The following is a 15022-nucleotide window of genomic DNA, read 5'->3' on the forward strand; positions in this document are numbered from 1 at the left end:
TCTCTAATTAATCTGTAACAGAGATAGATACATCTGTCAAAATGTAACATGCCATTTATTAATTGTTTACCTAAAGGTTTTTAATAAGAACAAAAATGGGAAAAGTAAGAACATTAAATTTAGAACATAACTAGAACAAACACCTTTTTGAAAATGTGTTCTTTGTAACAGTTATCACTATTTCCATAGTACCATTTCTAGGATGATCTAGCAACTACTATTTAACAGATATTATTTTAGACACAGGACATGCTGATCAAAACATGTGTTTCTTTCTTTCAATACATAGTCATGTAGAAAAGTTTGTCCCCAGTTGTTGACTTTTAAAATAAACAAATAAATTGTTATTAGTTAAGAGAAAAATTTAAGCCAAGTTTTTCATGACATATTTGGGGTTTTTCCAGATTAAGATTTGCCCTTTAACTATAGTGTCAGATTTTCCTCAACATTATTTATTAAGATTAAAAGATACTACCCAGAAAAGCAGAATCAAGCTCAGTCTCAATCTCTCTCTCTCTCTCTCTGTTACACACACACACACACACACACACACACACACACCCCACACACACATACACATACTACACACACAGATATAATGCATATCATACAAAAATTTAACATGAATAATTTGAAAAAGTCAGGGTCTATTTTTAAATATTACTCAAGATCTAAAGTAACTAGGAAATTATATAAACTCTCTCTGTGAATTGATCTTGACTAGCCCCATATATCCTAATGGAACATACTAAATAATATGTAACAAGGGTTTGATATGCAAGCTATTTTGGGTAATCTTCCTCTTGTCCACTATCAGTGATGGGAGAAGAGCATTTAGGAGTGACACATCTAAAAACTCTACCAAAGATATGCAGTGGGTCCCATGGAAGTGATCCATTCTTGCTCGTATTTCAGCTATTACATTGAGAAAACATCTGATCAAAACACTGTCGTAAATGTTGTCCAAGCCCATTAAAGAACGACTATAGTTAAAATTATATGAACAACTGACAAAATTCCCTAGGTACTATAAATGAAAAAGCAAGGGGTTATTCTAAGATCAGCATAGGTAATTTCATTATAGAAATATTTGGAAAAGTATCTGTTTAGGGACTATTTTAATGTCATGGAAAAGATAAACTGAGTGATAAACTTCAAACCCCTTCCCTCAATTAAATAAGATGGGGAAATATGTAGTCATATCAAGGGTCATTAAAAAAAGACACCATTAGATGAGAAAAAAAATACCCACTTTTCTTGGGTATTCAGTTTTATGTAGACACAGCTTCCAGTTTTAGAATGAAAAAAATGTACCTACCCTAATAAAACCTTTCCTAAAAAGAATCTCAACTAACTGTTTTTCTTTGGATTCCAGAGATGTGTGATGATATCCAATACCCCTTTCTGCCAAAGCCTTCAATTCAGCACCTTTTCTTGTGAATTTCACTCGATGAAACACCGTCTGCAAAGTCTAAAAGAAGCAAGAGTTTTAGGGATTTTGATCATTTTTTCCTAATTTTAATTTAAATCAGTATAAAAAGTGTTTAAATGAAAATAACAGGCATACTACGTAATAATTTGGCTATATGAGGCAACTGTTGAAATCGACTCAACATGGGTACAAAGAACACTTTATGGCAGCAACAGAAACTATGGTATATATTCCCAAATCCTTCAGCAGAAAGTCTTTTTTTATTATTATTATGTTAACGTTTTGTGTTTTTTTCCAAGATCAGCAAAAAGTCTTGCACTGTTTCACCACCCACGTACACACTCCCTATATCTGCCCCAACCCAAGCCTCAAAGGGTGAGAAGTACTGACAAAGTAGTAGATAAAACACCCAGAGAAGGTGTGCAAGGTGTGCATGCCACACCTGCTCGTGGCTGAGGGAGGTCAGTTCTCCACTGGACCACCCTCCGCGGGGAAATGGGGGGAGAAAGAGGGGTCTCCAAAAAGACAGAGCAGGTTCCTTACCCAATATGGTATAGGAATGCTTACTTCTCACTGTAAATTGTTCACAAAAGGGCCTTAAAAATATTTATGCCCTAAGAAGGAAGTCCACTTGTGTACAGTTATATGTACAAAAATAATAAGTAGAAAAATAAAAGTAATCCCCCCAAAATTGTACACATGTATACAATAAAATGGATATATATATATATATATATATATATATATATATATCCATTTTATTGTATACATGTGTACATGTATATATATGTATCCATATTATGTATGTGTTTGTGTGTGTGTGTGTGTGTGTGTGTGTGTGTGTGTGGTCACAAATAAAAGATATAAAAGGTTCATCTAGAAGGGCAATGATTATTTCTGACTGATAGCATTGCTTTCCCTGTTACTAATTTGTATCTTAGAATTTCTCTACCATAATCAGGAATCAATTTATATAAAAAAAAGTTTTAAAGAAAAAATGGCATACTATTTGAAGATATTTAAATGCCTTTTTGGTGGAATGATTGGACTATAATATAGAAAGCCTGTTTTTGAGAAATTTTGTGCATATTATTTAAAGTATATTGACCACAGGTACACAAATATTCAAATGAAGCACGTGAGATTGAAGGTCAGAATTCTGGCTCTGAAAAACAGTATCACAGAAACAAATAATGAAAGGACAGGCACTCTCAGGGGTTAACTGTTAACAAGCAAGAAATGATCTCTAAATCCTAATCCTATCTTTTTCAGACATGCTCTGCAGAGCCCTCAAGAATTGCATGTAGCCGGGAGGTCCCACACAGAGATGTCTATTCTGGGAGAGACTGCATTTAGGTATTACATCCAGTGCTGTCTAGCTCTGAGAGGTAATGAGTGAAAGGATTTCCTGGAGAACGGTTTCACTGCAAGTGCTGACCTCAGTGTCCAGTGCTTTCTGATCAGCATATGTGCACTCCTGAGGGATTTCCAGGTTCTTCTCTAGAATCCTGAGTAGATTATCATGTTCGGCTTCATGTATAAAGCTTTGATCCATTTTTCTGGGCTTCTTCTGGCTTTTTTCATCTCTGTTCATAAAAAATAAATTTTAAATAATGAATAGTTAAATTTGGCCACTACAGAAAGCCCAAGATTTCCTAAATCTTCATCACGCAGACACACACTCCTTTGTACATCTGTACTATCCTGACTCAATCTCCTTCCTCTAGTGCACTTACTTATTGGCCTCTGGAACTTGCTGTCCCTATCAAAAAATCCCCTACATACACATATTTTCCTCTGAATGTTTCCTTTCCTTCTTGCTATAAGGAGCCTACTTGCCAAATCCAGTCCCCACAGATGACCTTGCTTCCCCTTGCTAAAGTGGTGCCATTCGCTAAAGTGGTGATCACTTTCTCTTTCTTGGCCTTTGTGACACTAGGCTTGTAGGTAAGGTTGGTGTCCTCCTTGCTCCTCATGGTCAATTGCAGGCCATTCTCCTTCTCTTCTTGTGCTGGATGGGTCAGCTGTGAGTTTGGCTGCTAAATGTTATCGGCAGGGCTATGCCCTGGAGAATTGCCCCCAGTTGACAAGACCCCCCCACACCCCCGGAAATGCTAGGGAGGTTACCACATCCCTTGGGAATGGGGAAGTGGCCCACAGCTAGTAACTGACTGATGGGACATAGAAAAACTAGCTACCTTGACTCAAATTGGGACAATTCTGTGGTGCCCCCAGATCTCTCTGTTGGACCAGGTTCAGGCCACATTCTGGAAAAACCCACATCCCTGTTAATAATCTTCACCTTCGCTCGTTTGCTTCTCTCACTTCCCTCTTTTGCTTCTCTCACTTCCTCATAGTCCCTCATCCTTTCAATAAATCAGTTACACAAGTATCCCCAGCGCTGTGGGTGCTGCGGGGGAATCTGACCTAAGAAACTGCTCCATAAACCCTAGTTTAGACTCTGCGTCATCAGACTGTATCATCTGTTACTCTTCAGTGTAACAGCCTTTTTAGACACCCAGATCACATCCTGTCTTAAATTATTCAGTTTGTCTCTTAACTGTGCACATAAGACAACTCCAAATATGAGAGGATGAGCACATGTGTACCCCACCATCAAGTGTTCTCACCTCCAATTCACATTACTCTTAACTCAGGAGAATGTCATGCGTACAGAAAGGTCTGGCCCTAATGTTTGCAGATCGTGGGCCAAAGTACTACTGGAGGCCCATGCACTATTGTCTAACTATTTCTGTTTTCAATCAAGGTTACAAACTGTCGAAAATACATTCCGTCTTCCTACCTTAACAGATCTAGCTCCATAACAACTTAGAGTTGAAAAGGCATGCCTCCAAAGCTCCACTGACTCACAATTTTATGGGATTGGATACAGATGGAGGAGGGTCAGGGTGGTATTGTCCAAAGCACAGGGCCCAAGGCAGGGCCCCCATGTACCCTCAGTATAATGATGGACTGAACAAGATACGAAAACCTTCTTTATAGTTTTATAGCTTGAATTGTTGGTCACTAATTCAACTTGGAATGGTGGCTCCTAGTGCCCTGAATAAAACTGCCTAATTAGAAGATCAGTTACTGAAAAGGCTTATGCCTTCTGTGTTGTCTGTCAGGGCTTTCCACTTCCCATTAGTTCCATGGAAACAGCACAACAGGCAGAAGGAACAGAAGGAGAAGGGTCAGCAGCACGTTCCAGCTTGCTCTAGAATTGCCTGAGAAATCGGAATCACAGAGGCTCTAGAAGCTGTGTCAGCTTTGAGGGAAGTATCTACCATTCATTCAAAAATAGTTAGGAAACAAGTATTCCCTGTCAAGCAATGTGCTAAGCACTGGAGATTAAAAGAAGAAAAGACACGGTCCCTGATGTAAAAGAACCAATAATTTAAGAAAAATAAAAACAACAGAAATGCATTATAATAATTGAGCTACTAAATACTCAGAGTGTAGCAAGAGCACAGGGAAAATGGTACTGAATTTAACTGGCGGAATTAGGGCAAGACCCAGAAAAAAACAATAGAAACAATTTGAGTATAAGCTTTGGGGGCAAGCAGGAAGGTAGGCACTCAAGGCAGATGGGTCATGTCATGGAAAAGCATAGAGGTGGAAGAACAAGTCATGTAAGGAGAACCATAAATGCTGAGTATTGTTAGAGGGAAGTGGTAGAATGTAAAACTGAAAAGGATAGGTAAAAGTCCAAAATACGTTATCACACCAACAATAGCCAAGGAGTTTAGACTTTAGCAAGGAAGCAGGAAGACTATTGCCTGTGGATAATTTCATCAATTTGAATGATCATTTGTTAGCTAAACTGGAGAGTGAGTGGTGAAACTTAAGGCTCTGAGGTAAAAAAAAAAAAAAAGACATGAAGAGCATGCAGTGACTAAAGACAGGATAATAAAGAGAGAAGAAACATTTTAGACCTAGAGTTATCAGAATTAGACATTGAGAACAAGAAAGAGGAGTAAAGTTCTACCAAGCATAAAATTGGCATTTCAACCCATTCTCAAATCCATTCTATGTCATTTAGGTGATTGTGATGGGGTATCAGTGACACCTCTATGTTGTGACCCATGACAATGTGTGGTGAGACTTTGTTTCAGCCTTCTGAGGCCTGACTGAGAGTCAGGCACTAGGTATCAAAGATGCGCTTATTTTGAGAAATGATTACGTCAGGTTCATTGTCTACCAATACTCATCGGCTGTGGTCCTGCGTCTCCCAAGTCCTAAATAAGACTGATCTCTGCAACTAAGGAATACATAAATATGGCCGCTTATCTCTACCCTATTCTCCCACTGAAATTTACCCAGTTTGCAAACAAGCCCAAGAAATAACCAGAACTTCTTTGTAGCACATTCAATATATGTTTCCTACTGGGACTTGTGAAGTATTTTAACCTTTGAACCACGAATTTGTTTAGGTAAATACTTACATTGTCTTTTGTTTCTCAATGGATTTTTTAATTCTTTTAAGTTTGTTAGCCACAACATGGGCTTCTTTATCAGCTGTGAGAGGCCTTTCTCTCTCCTGCTTTTGCTCCAGGAAAGTGCTCACATTTTTGGCATTCCGTTCTACATCTCCTCTCTTGAATCTGGAAACAAATGAAAAGAATGCTTGCCTTGAATATAATACTGTAAATAATAGAATGCAATCATATTTCTATCTACTGCTATCATCTTGATATAGACCTTGAGTCTTTAATATCCATCTTTATGAGTTTTATCTTGAACAGGCACATAGGTATTCTGGGTCAGCAGACTCCTTACTAACTATTTTACAGTACAAAAGACGTTCCATCCCCCTTGCCCCAAATCTTACCCTTGGGGCAATGGCAATGAGAGCCCATGGAAATTTTTCCTGTAAGAATAGTCAGACACTCCACAGGCTGGGGATAGGGGACAATGAATTTTCTCTATTTATGTACAGAAAAGGGACAGATGCCTCCCTCCCCTCATGAAAGATGAGGGGGAAAAATTATAACCAAAAATGTTTGCTCTTAATTTTATTGTTGTTGTAGTTGTTCTTGTATTAATTCCACTGATCTTTAGGTCTGTCTCATAACAGAATCATAGGTCCATAGTATTAGGTAAATATGTGTAAGTTCAGATTTCTTGATAGTCAAATCTTTCGTGGTAAATTTTAGTGCCTCCTTAGTTTTTTCTCCTTTCTTCCAGTTTCATTGAGATACAATTGACATACAACATTGAATAAGTTTGAGGTATACAACATGATGGTTTGACATATATATATATATATATATATATATACATACATATATATATGTATATGTATATGTATATGTGTATATATATATATATATATATATATATATCTCAAAATGATTACCATAATCAGATTAGTTAACACATCCATCACCTCACACAGTTACTGTTTGTGTGTGTGTGTGTGTGTGTTAAGAACATTTAAGATCTACTCTGTTAGCAACTTTGAAGTATATAACACAGTATTGTTAGTTATAGTCACCATTCTGTATATTAGAACTCAAGAATGTATTCATCTTATTCAAGGAAGTTGGTACCCTTTGATCAACATCTCCCCATTTATTTCTCTCACCCGCCACCCCCCACCCAGCCCCTGGGAACCACTAATCTATTCTCTGTTTCTAGGAGTTAGGTTTTTTCAGATTCCATGTATAAGTGAGATCACACAGTAAAATGTGGCTCTTTTTATGCAGCATGGAGAGAATCATGGGTTCTCGCCCTAACCTTTTGGAACGTAACTACTTTCTAGAGACCAGATGAACCCCAGGTATGGCCAGCCTTTACAATCCAGAAAAGTATCCAGTGTCTGGTCTTTATACCTTTTGAAATGTAAATGCCTTGGGACATAGTGGTCCAGACTTCCTAACACCTTGGGATTTAAATTAGCAGTCTCGTCCGGGTTGTAACCATTTGTCCCTTTCAGACCTGACCAATTAACTAGGTAAATGGCTACCGACCAAATTCTCATGGTATGTGAAGAAGTGAAATGTTTCTAGCGGAAGTGAAATCAAATATTCCTTATCTTTATATCACATACATCAGGAAGCGAGGACTTTTGACAAGAAGACTGAAACATCCACTTAGGTTTCATTCCCCTACAATACCTTATTAGCAAAATGCTGTGGATGGAAGTATAATCAATAGCCATATAACCATAGCTCATGATAGCATATCCTCAGTTGGGTCTATACAATAAAGTTTTTTAAATGTAAATTGGAGACAAAGGTCTTTTCTCATGTCTTTACAGAACTAGCACGAAGAGGAATGCTGTTAGCTAGTGAAGAGTAAATAACTTGGTACACTGGTAAAGGAAGGAGTAAGAAGGAGGCCGTCTACGCCACATGACAAGGAATTTCATGTAGTAGACTGTAAACTAATAAAGACGGTAAACATTAGACTTACTATGGTCAGACACTATTCTAAGTGTCTTAAATATAATAATTTGTTTTGTACAACTCTATGAGGAAGGCACTGTTATGATCCCAATTTTGCAGACGAGAAAATGGAGAAATAAAAAGATTAAGCGACCTGCCCAAGATCCCACAGCTTGTGTCAGAGTCCAGCCTCCAAGACAATGTTCTTAACCTTGACGTTATGTTGCTTTTCTTTTTCACTTGAATGCAAGTTCCTGTGGTCTAGGCACATAATTCCATATTAAACAATGCCATTTTCTTCACAGTCCTTCATTTCTTAAAATCTAGATCACTTCAAAATAATTTTTCCTCTTCAATCTCTCCGATAACCTATATAGAACAAAGGTGCTCTAGAGATTGGACCTCAGTCAGTATGTGATCATACTGTACTATGTAATTTCATAACTTATTTTCATTTAATTCTCAACCCTAACCCTATGCATTATTATTGTCATTTCATTTTGCAAATAAGGAAACTAAGGCTCAGAGCCATTAAGTATCTGTCTGGAAGCGACGGAGCTAGCAGGGAGCAGAGACAGGCTCCCAAACTGTGCCTGACTGTGAAGGGTGTATTCTTGAGCACACACTGAAACTGTCACTAAACACTAAACTGCTCCACACGACTATTTTTCCCAGAGACCAGATTCGAGAAGGTTGACAGGTATGCTATTATTTGAAAAGCTCCCAGAGGTACAGATTAAGCCCTGACAAAGCCTCAGATTTGTTGATGATCTGGACCAAGGATTTGACCTGTACATTCTGTAGAGAACCCAAAATTCTGTCAAGAAATGTCAAGATTCAACTCCTTGAGCAGAATTAAACCTTTGATGTTTTTGTGAAATATTTTACTTTTAAACATCTTAAATGTTTAATATAAATATAGTATACATACACACACATATATGAATAAAGAATACAGTTATTTTTGGATTTCAATTTTGCAGTTAGGCTTTCAGAAATATACCAGAGGTACTAAATTATGTTTGTTTCTAACTAAAACTTGTAGCCATGCTTGAAAGCAAAGTAGGTAAGTGTAACTTCTTGGTGGTTCAGAAATGTATTTTTCTTGTCTCAACAACAAAGGTAAAAAGAACAATTTTATTGCAATGCCTAAAAGACAACATACATTCAATTATCATCATTACTTTAAATATACACCATCAATGATTATTTATTACCATATGTTTACTTATGTGGGAACAAGTTTCATTACACTTTGCAACCTAAACAAGATTCCATGGCCTTACTTATATAAAGCATCCATGGCTTAAAGTAGTTTGAAATTGTCTGAAGTAAATAAGGCTTTCTATTCTGATCCCAAAATATGTGATCAAGTTTAATCCAGGATACAGTGTTATTTATTTAATAAATTATACTTTTGTGTAATTTATACTTTACCAAAACTGGAATATTACATTTAATTTTAAGCTGCTTCATGCTATAGCAATATAAAATTTAGCAAGGCATCAGTGTCAGTAAGTTATAGTTCTTATAACTACAAATTAAAACCAATAAAATACCCCAACAATCAATGCTCTAGCATATTGTGAGGATACTTCAATTTTGTGAGGGATACTTGTGTGCCTAAACATTCAATTTGTTTTGCAAAGAATCTAGGTATTTACTAAACCTAGGTATTTACTGAACCGAGGTATTTAACAAGACCTAGATAAAACTACAATAGTAAAAAGAAAACAAAAAATAGAGAAGGGAACTAAATAAAGAAGGTAATTTGTAATAGCACATGTAAAAATATTTTATAAAGAATTAAACTAGAAAGGTGTATTCTTTAATATGCATTCTGATAACAAAAGGGCACCAAAAATAGAAATAAATATTATAATACAAGTAAGTTAGTAAAACTTTCTTCAACTCAAAGGAATGAATCTAACTAATTACAAACAAAAACAAAATATCTTAAATGACTTACAAAAAAAATAGTGCTGGTAACTTTTCCATTTTTCTTAGCTTTTCAACGAGAAGTGGGAACATTCTTTCCATGTTTAATGAACTAAAATCCGAATTGGGTCTGAGATTCCTCAGGACTCTTTTGGCCTATAGCAATAAATAAAACATTATTTGTTTTAAGTTCTGCATAATAAAGGAATTACAACTTTTGGCTATAATGTAAGTAAATTGTATTATACTTCTGAATAGAAGGAAATATCTAAGTTAAAATACATTTATATATATATATATATATATATATATATATATATATATATATATATAACATGAATATGCAATTTAACGTGAAATTTTTTAACAAAACACAAATCAGTCAGGAAGAGGATTATTCAGTAAATAATGCTGATTTCACTATGGCAGAAGGTAGGACAAGTCAGTTTTTCTCCATGTCAAGTAGAAAAAATCATTTCCAAATACATTTTAAAGAACATTAATGAAAAATAAACAGAAGAAAGTATAAGTAAATATTTCTCAATGGGAGGAAGTATCTAAGTTAAAATATATTTGAAAAAAATCACATGAGAAAACTAATATATGTCACTCAGAAAATTTAATATGTGCCAATAAAGCAACCTTGACCATCAACTTACTTAAAATAAATATACATAACTTATATGACCCCAGGTTAAAATTTTAATATACAAATAGTTTATACAAACTGAAATAAAAGTCACAAGAGGAAAAAAAAAATCCAGGACGAAAAAAAAAGGAGTGAAAAATTCTTTTCAGCTACTATTACTGTGATTACAAACTCTGTACTGCCACAGCATCAAGAACACCAACTTTCTAGAGAGTGACACCTCTTTTCTAATCTGTTGTGACATCTAGCAGTCACCAGTAGCTTCTGGCACATGATTTAGGAGGCACAGAGGATGAGACAAAGACCAATTTCCTCTCTCTCTTTATATTCTATGTCAGAATCACTAGACTTCCTGTTCAGCTTAAAATTCTAAAATGAAAAGTAAAGATTAAAAAATAATAATGACTGAACAATGCAACTTAAGAAAACAACAAAGATAGCATGCTTCTCCAAAAATGTGTGAACATTACCTCCTCTGCATTGCCATTTTTAATCCAACTTGTTAATTCTGCCTTTAAGCTCTCTTCATACTTTCTAGCATCCAACTTTTTAATTACTATTTTATTCTTAAAATGAATGAATTCCTCTGGACACAACTCCTTGAAAAGAAATACCACAAAATTAATAAAATCATCCAAGAAAATCCAAAGATGTTTCTCAATTATGCATTTCATTAACAGAATTAAAAGCTTCTTGAGAGTATACACAACACTGAACTTCTTTTTGTCTCCCCATAGTATTAGTACATAAACCTAATAGGATGGATGAACTCTTCAAAAAAAAAGAATGCAGAGCAAAGCCAAATAGATGAAATCAGACAGTAACTAAGGCATAGAGAAAGAAGGGGTGTAGAGTGCAAGACAATGGAGGAATATAAATCCAGGAGGCAAGAAGAGAATAAAGCATTACAGTATCTCAGAAATTGAAAGAAGAAATACTTTCAGGAATTCAGTGCCATTCCATCCCATTAGAGTAAAACATAATATGTTAGAAAGAAGAATGTCTGAGAAGGGGAACTGTATTTTGGAAAGAGTCCATTGATAATTTAAAAAGATCAGATGCAAGTGATTAGAAAGGATGAGAGTCTGTCTTTCTGAACAGCAATGTCACCATCCACTATAACATAATTAATTCATATTAATTGCACAATTATTATTTACCTGGGCCCTGGGCCAACTTTGCCAGAATTGAAACATGGTGTCGTAAAGCTGGATGGTTTCTCGAGGTGAAAGGATCAGATCAGAAGGGAATCCATACCTTTCAATCTGCATGCAAAACAAAATTAAAATTTTAATATTCCTTTTATTTTATCTTATGTTCCATCCTTTGCCTCAGAGTCACTATCATGAACACAAAGACATTGAAAACAGCACTTAACTATTGTAATAACTACTGGTATGTACAGTATCAGATAGGTAATAGACTTATTGGGTTTGTCACTTTGTGAGACATATAAATGTCTAATCACTAGTATGTTGTTTTGTAAACCTGAAACTATTTTTAAAAAATGGAAAAAAGATATTTTTAAAAAATTTCTCACAGGAAAAGCAAAAAGAAAACATCATTTATCTAAATTGTTCAAATGCTGATAAAGCTCTCCAAAAAGTTTTTGTATTATTTCCTAATGGGCTACTTCTCCATAAACTGCTTCCACATTTCAAATCAGAATATTGGGAAGATAAAATATTTGTGGACTCAGTTTAAACAAGAAAACAAGACCTCTATCCAGCAGCTGAAACTGAAATTGGTTTAATTATGAATATGATTCTTTGCTTCGAGTACCAAGTCAGGCTAACAAGGGACAAATTTTATTTGCTTAAGTTCCAAGATCAGAGCTGGGTTAACTGAAGCCTAAGGTTCTCAGATCGCTTTCAAGACACTCAAGGATCTTCTCCCCTAGGTCACTGACTTGGTTCGACTTTACGCTTTCTGGATATGTGCATCATTAATTTATCCACAAGTATTTTAAAGTATAAATTTAAAAATCCTGTTCTCAAAAAAAGTTTGCATTGTAGTATCTTCTACTGCTTTCATCCACTTTGATACGAATCAATTGCCTGTGGAACCATAATCCCTGAGATGTTAATAGGTATCCTTCAAATGAAAAGGGGGTGTGTGTTTTCAAAGGTGTTCTATTAAATAGGCTTCTTCAAAGTTTCACATTGGAAAAGTAAAATCTCAAAGAAGGGACTATATAGTATGCAGATTTCTCCAAAATGATTTGAAAATAGGATGCTTGTTTTGGTCAATAGCAGTTAACAAGTTATGACACTCAGGTTTGAAAATTCTGGGCTAAAAAGAGCCATTCCGAACACAATATAGTTGAAAAATAAATTGTTTTGTTGAATGGAAAGTGTGGGATCAAATATATGGTGATAGAAAAAGAACTGACTCTGTGTGGTTACACACGATGTGATATATAGATGATGTATTACAGAATTGCACATTGAAACCTATGTAACTTTACTAACCATTGACACCCCAATAAACTTAATTTTTAAAAAATGCAATAGAGTTGGAATCAGAAGATCTAGTTTTAATTCCACCTATAAATGCTAGTTGCTCATCTATAATAGAGAAATTCAAATATTTCTGCTCCCACCTTACAGATGTGGTAAAACCAAACAGGATAAATGTATCAGTGCATGTTTTTTAAACTTTTAAAACTAGTAGATAAATAAGTACTGAAGATCTAATGTGCACTATAGTGATTATAGCCAACAATATTGTATTATAAACATTGAACATGCTAAGAGATGTGATCTTAATTATTCTTGCCACAAAAAAGAAATAATAATTATGTGACCTGATAGAGGTTTTAGCTAAAGCCACAATGATAATCATATTGCAATATGTAAATTAATCAAATCAACATGTTGTATACCTTAAACTTACACAATGTTATATGTTAAATATATTTTAATTAAAAAATTAGTTAGGTTTTGAATTAGGCATGTAAAAAAACTATAGGATCCAAATAATTGAATGGAATCATCATTTAGTATCTCTCAGTTTGAGTATTGAAAGCTAGCTAGATAGTAAGGACCACGTTTTGCCAAAATAGTAAATGAATATATTATTTTGGAATATTAGCATGTTGTTCTCTTATTATTACAACTTGAAAGTGGTAACTTATTTCACTTAAATAAAAAAACAAAATAAAAGAAACAATAACATAGAAGAAAACATAGGTAAACAAGGTAAACATAGGTAAGCATAGGTAAACAAACTTATGGACCTTGGGTTCAAAGAGCATTTTATGAATTTGACTCCAAAGGCAACGGAAGTAAAAGCTAAAATAAATGAATGGGACTATATCAAACTTAAAAGCTTCTGCACATTAAAAGAAGCCATCAACAAAATAAAGAGGCAACAAACTGAATGGGAGAAGATTTTTGCAAACTGTGCCTCCAATAAGGGCTACTATCCAAAATATACAAGGAACTCATGCAACTCAACAACAAACAAACAAACAACCCTGTCGAAAAATGGGCAGAGGACTTAAAGAGACATTTCTCCAAAGAGGACATACAAATGGTCAATAGACATATGAAAAAATGCTCAACATCACTAATCATCAGAGAAATGCAAATAAAACCACAATGAGATATCACCTCACCCCAGTCAGAATGGCTATCATCAACAAGACAAATAGTAACAAGTGTTGGAGAGGCTGTGGAGAAAAAGGAACCCTCATACACTATTGGTGGGAATGCAGACTGGTGCAGCCGCTATGGAAGGCAGTGTGGAGGTCCCTCAAAAAATTACGAGTAGAATTACCATATGACCCAGCAATCCCTCTCCTGGGTATCTACCCAAAAAATCTGAAAACCTTTATCCATAAAGCCAAGTGCGCTCCAATGTTCATTGCAACTTTATTTACAGTGGCCAAGACATGGAAACAACCAAAATGTCCTTTGATAGATGAATGAATAAAGAAGTTGTGGTATATAACTTTACTAACAATTGTCACCCCAATAAACTTTAATTAAAAAAAAAAAGCTTGGAATTCAATTCAGTTCTCTACCAAACAATAAGTAATGAGCTGGCAAACACTGAGCCAGTGTAGGTAGCAAAGGAAGAGAAAGAAAAGGTCATAGTGTATTATAGAATGGTACACTAGAAATATATAATGTTATTAACCAATGTCACCCCCAAAAAGTTAACTTTTAAAAAGTCATAGATTTGTATCATTCTTCATTTATAAACACAATAGTATTATACCATGGTGTCATTTTTGCAAACCGCGTTATCCCTAACGCCATAGGTGGTTATAAACACTGATCCATGTTGAACAGAGCCTGGCAGCAGTTATTCCATGGACTTCCTGGTGCTAGAGCTCTCCAGGAGTGAGCAGCTGTTCCTGTGTGGCATAATTGGTGGCAAAGGCCAGGCTCTGCTCTTTGCCAGAAACAAGCTTTATATGGATTGAAGGCAATCTCTCACCTCAGTTGGATTAAGGTCAGCTCACTCATTCTGCCCACCCCTTCCCTTCGGAAACAATATTAGTGATAGAGCTATAGGGGAGATAATTAAGGTGGATGGCTCTTCTCTTTATGTTGCTATAATTTATTATGCTTTTTCTTTCAACTCAGTACTTTCATATTAATCTGA

General features: G+C 35.3%; 1 protein-coding gene across 1 annotated transcript in view; it reads right to left on the reverse strand.

The window, feature by feature from the left end:
* Nucleotides 1-15022, reverse strand: part of LOC109447280 (putative ATP-dependent RNA helicase DDX60) — an 85403-nt gene that overhangs the window by 22205 nt on the left and 48176 nt on the right. The window contains exons 23-28 of the mRNA XM_019731470.2: nucleotides 11569-11673; nucleotides 10879-11007; nucleotides 9791-9915; nucleotides 5878-6036; nucleotides 2871-3018; nucleotides 1319-1471 (exon numbers count right to left, since the gene is read on the reverse strand). Of these exons, the coding sequence (XP_019587029.2) occupies nucleotides 1319-1471; nucleotides 2871-3018; nucleotides 5878-6036; nucleotides 9791-9915; nucleotides 10879-11007; nucleotides 11569-11673 (819 nt within the window). The remainder of the gene's footprint in view (nucleotides 1-1318; nucleotides 1472-2870; nucleotides 3019-5877; nucleotides 6037-9790; nucleotides 9916-10878; nucleotides 11008-11568; nucleotides 11674-15022) is intronic.

The sequence above is a fragment of the Rhinolophus sinicus genome, linkage group LG07 (assembly GCF_036562045.2).
Source record: "Rhinolophus sinicus isolate RSC01 linkage group LG07, ASM3656204v1, whole genome shotgun sequence".
NCBI classification, from domain to species: domain Eukaryota; kingdom Metazoa; phylum Chordata; class Mammalia; order Chiroptera; family Rhinolophidae; genus Rhinolophus; species Rhinolophus sinicus.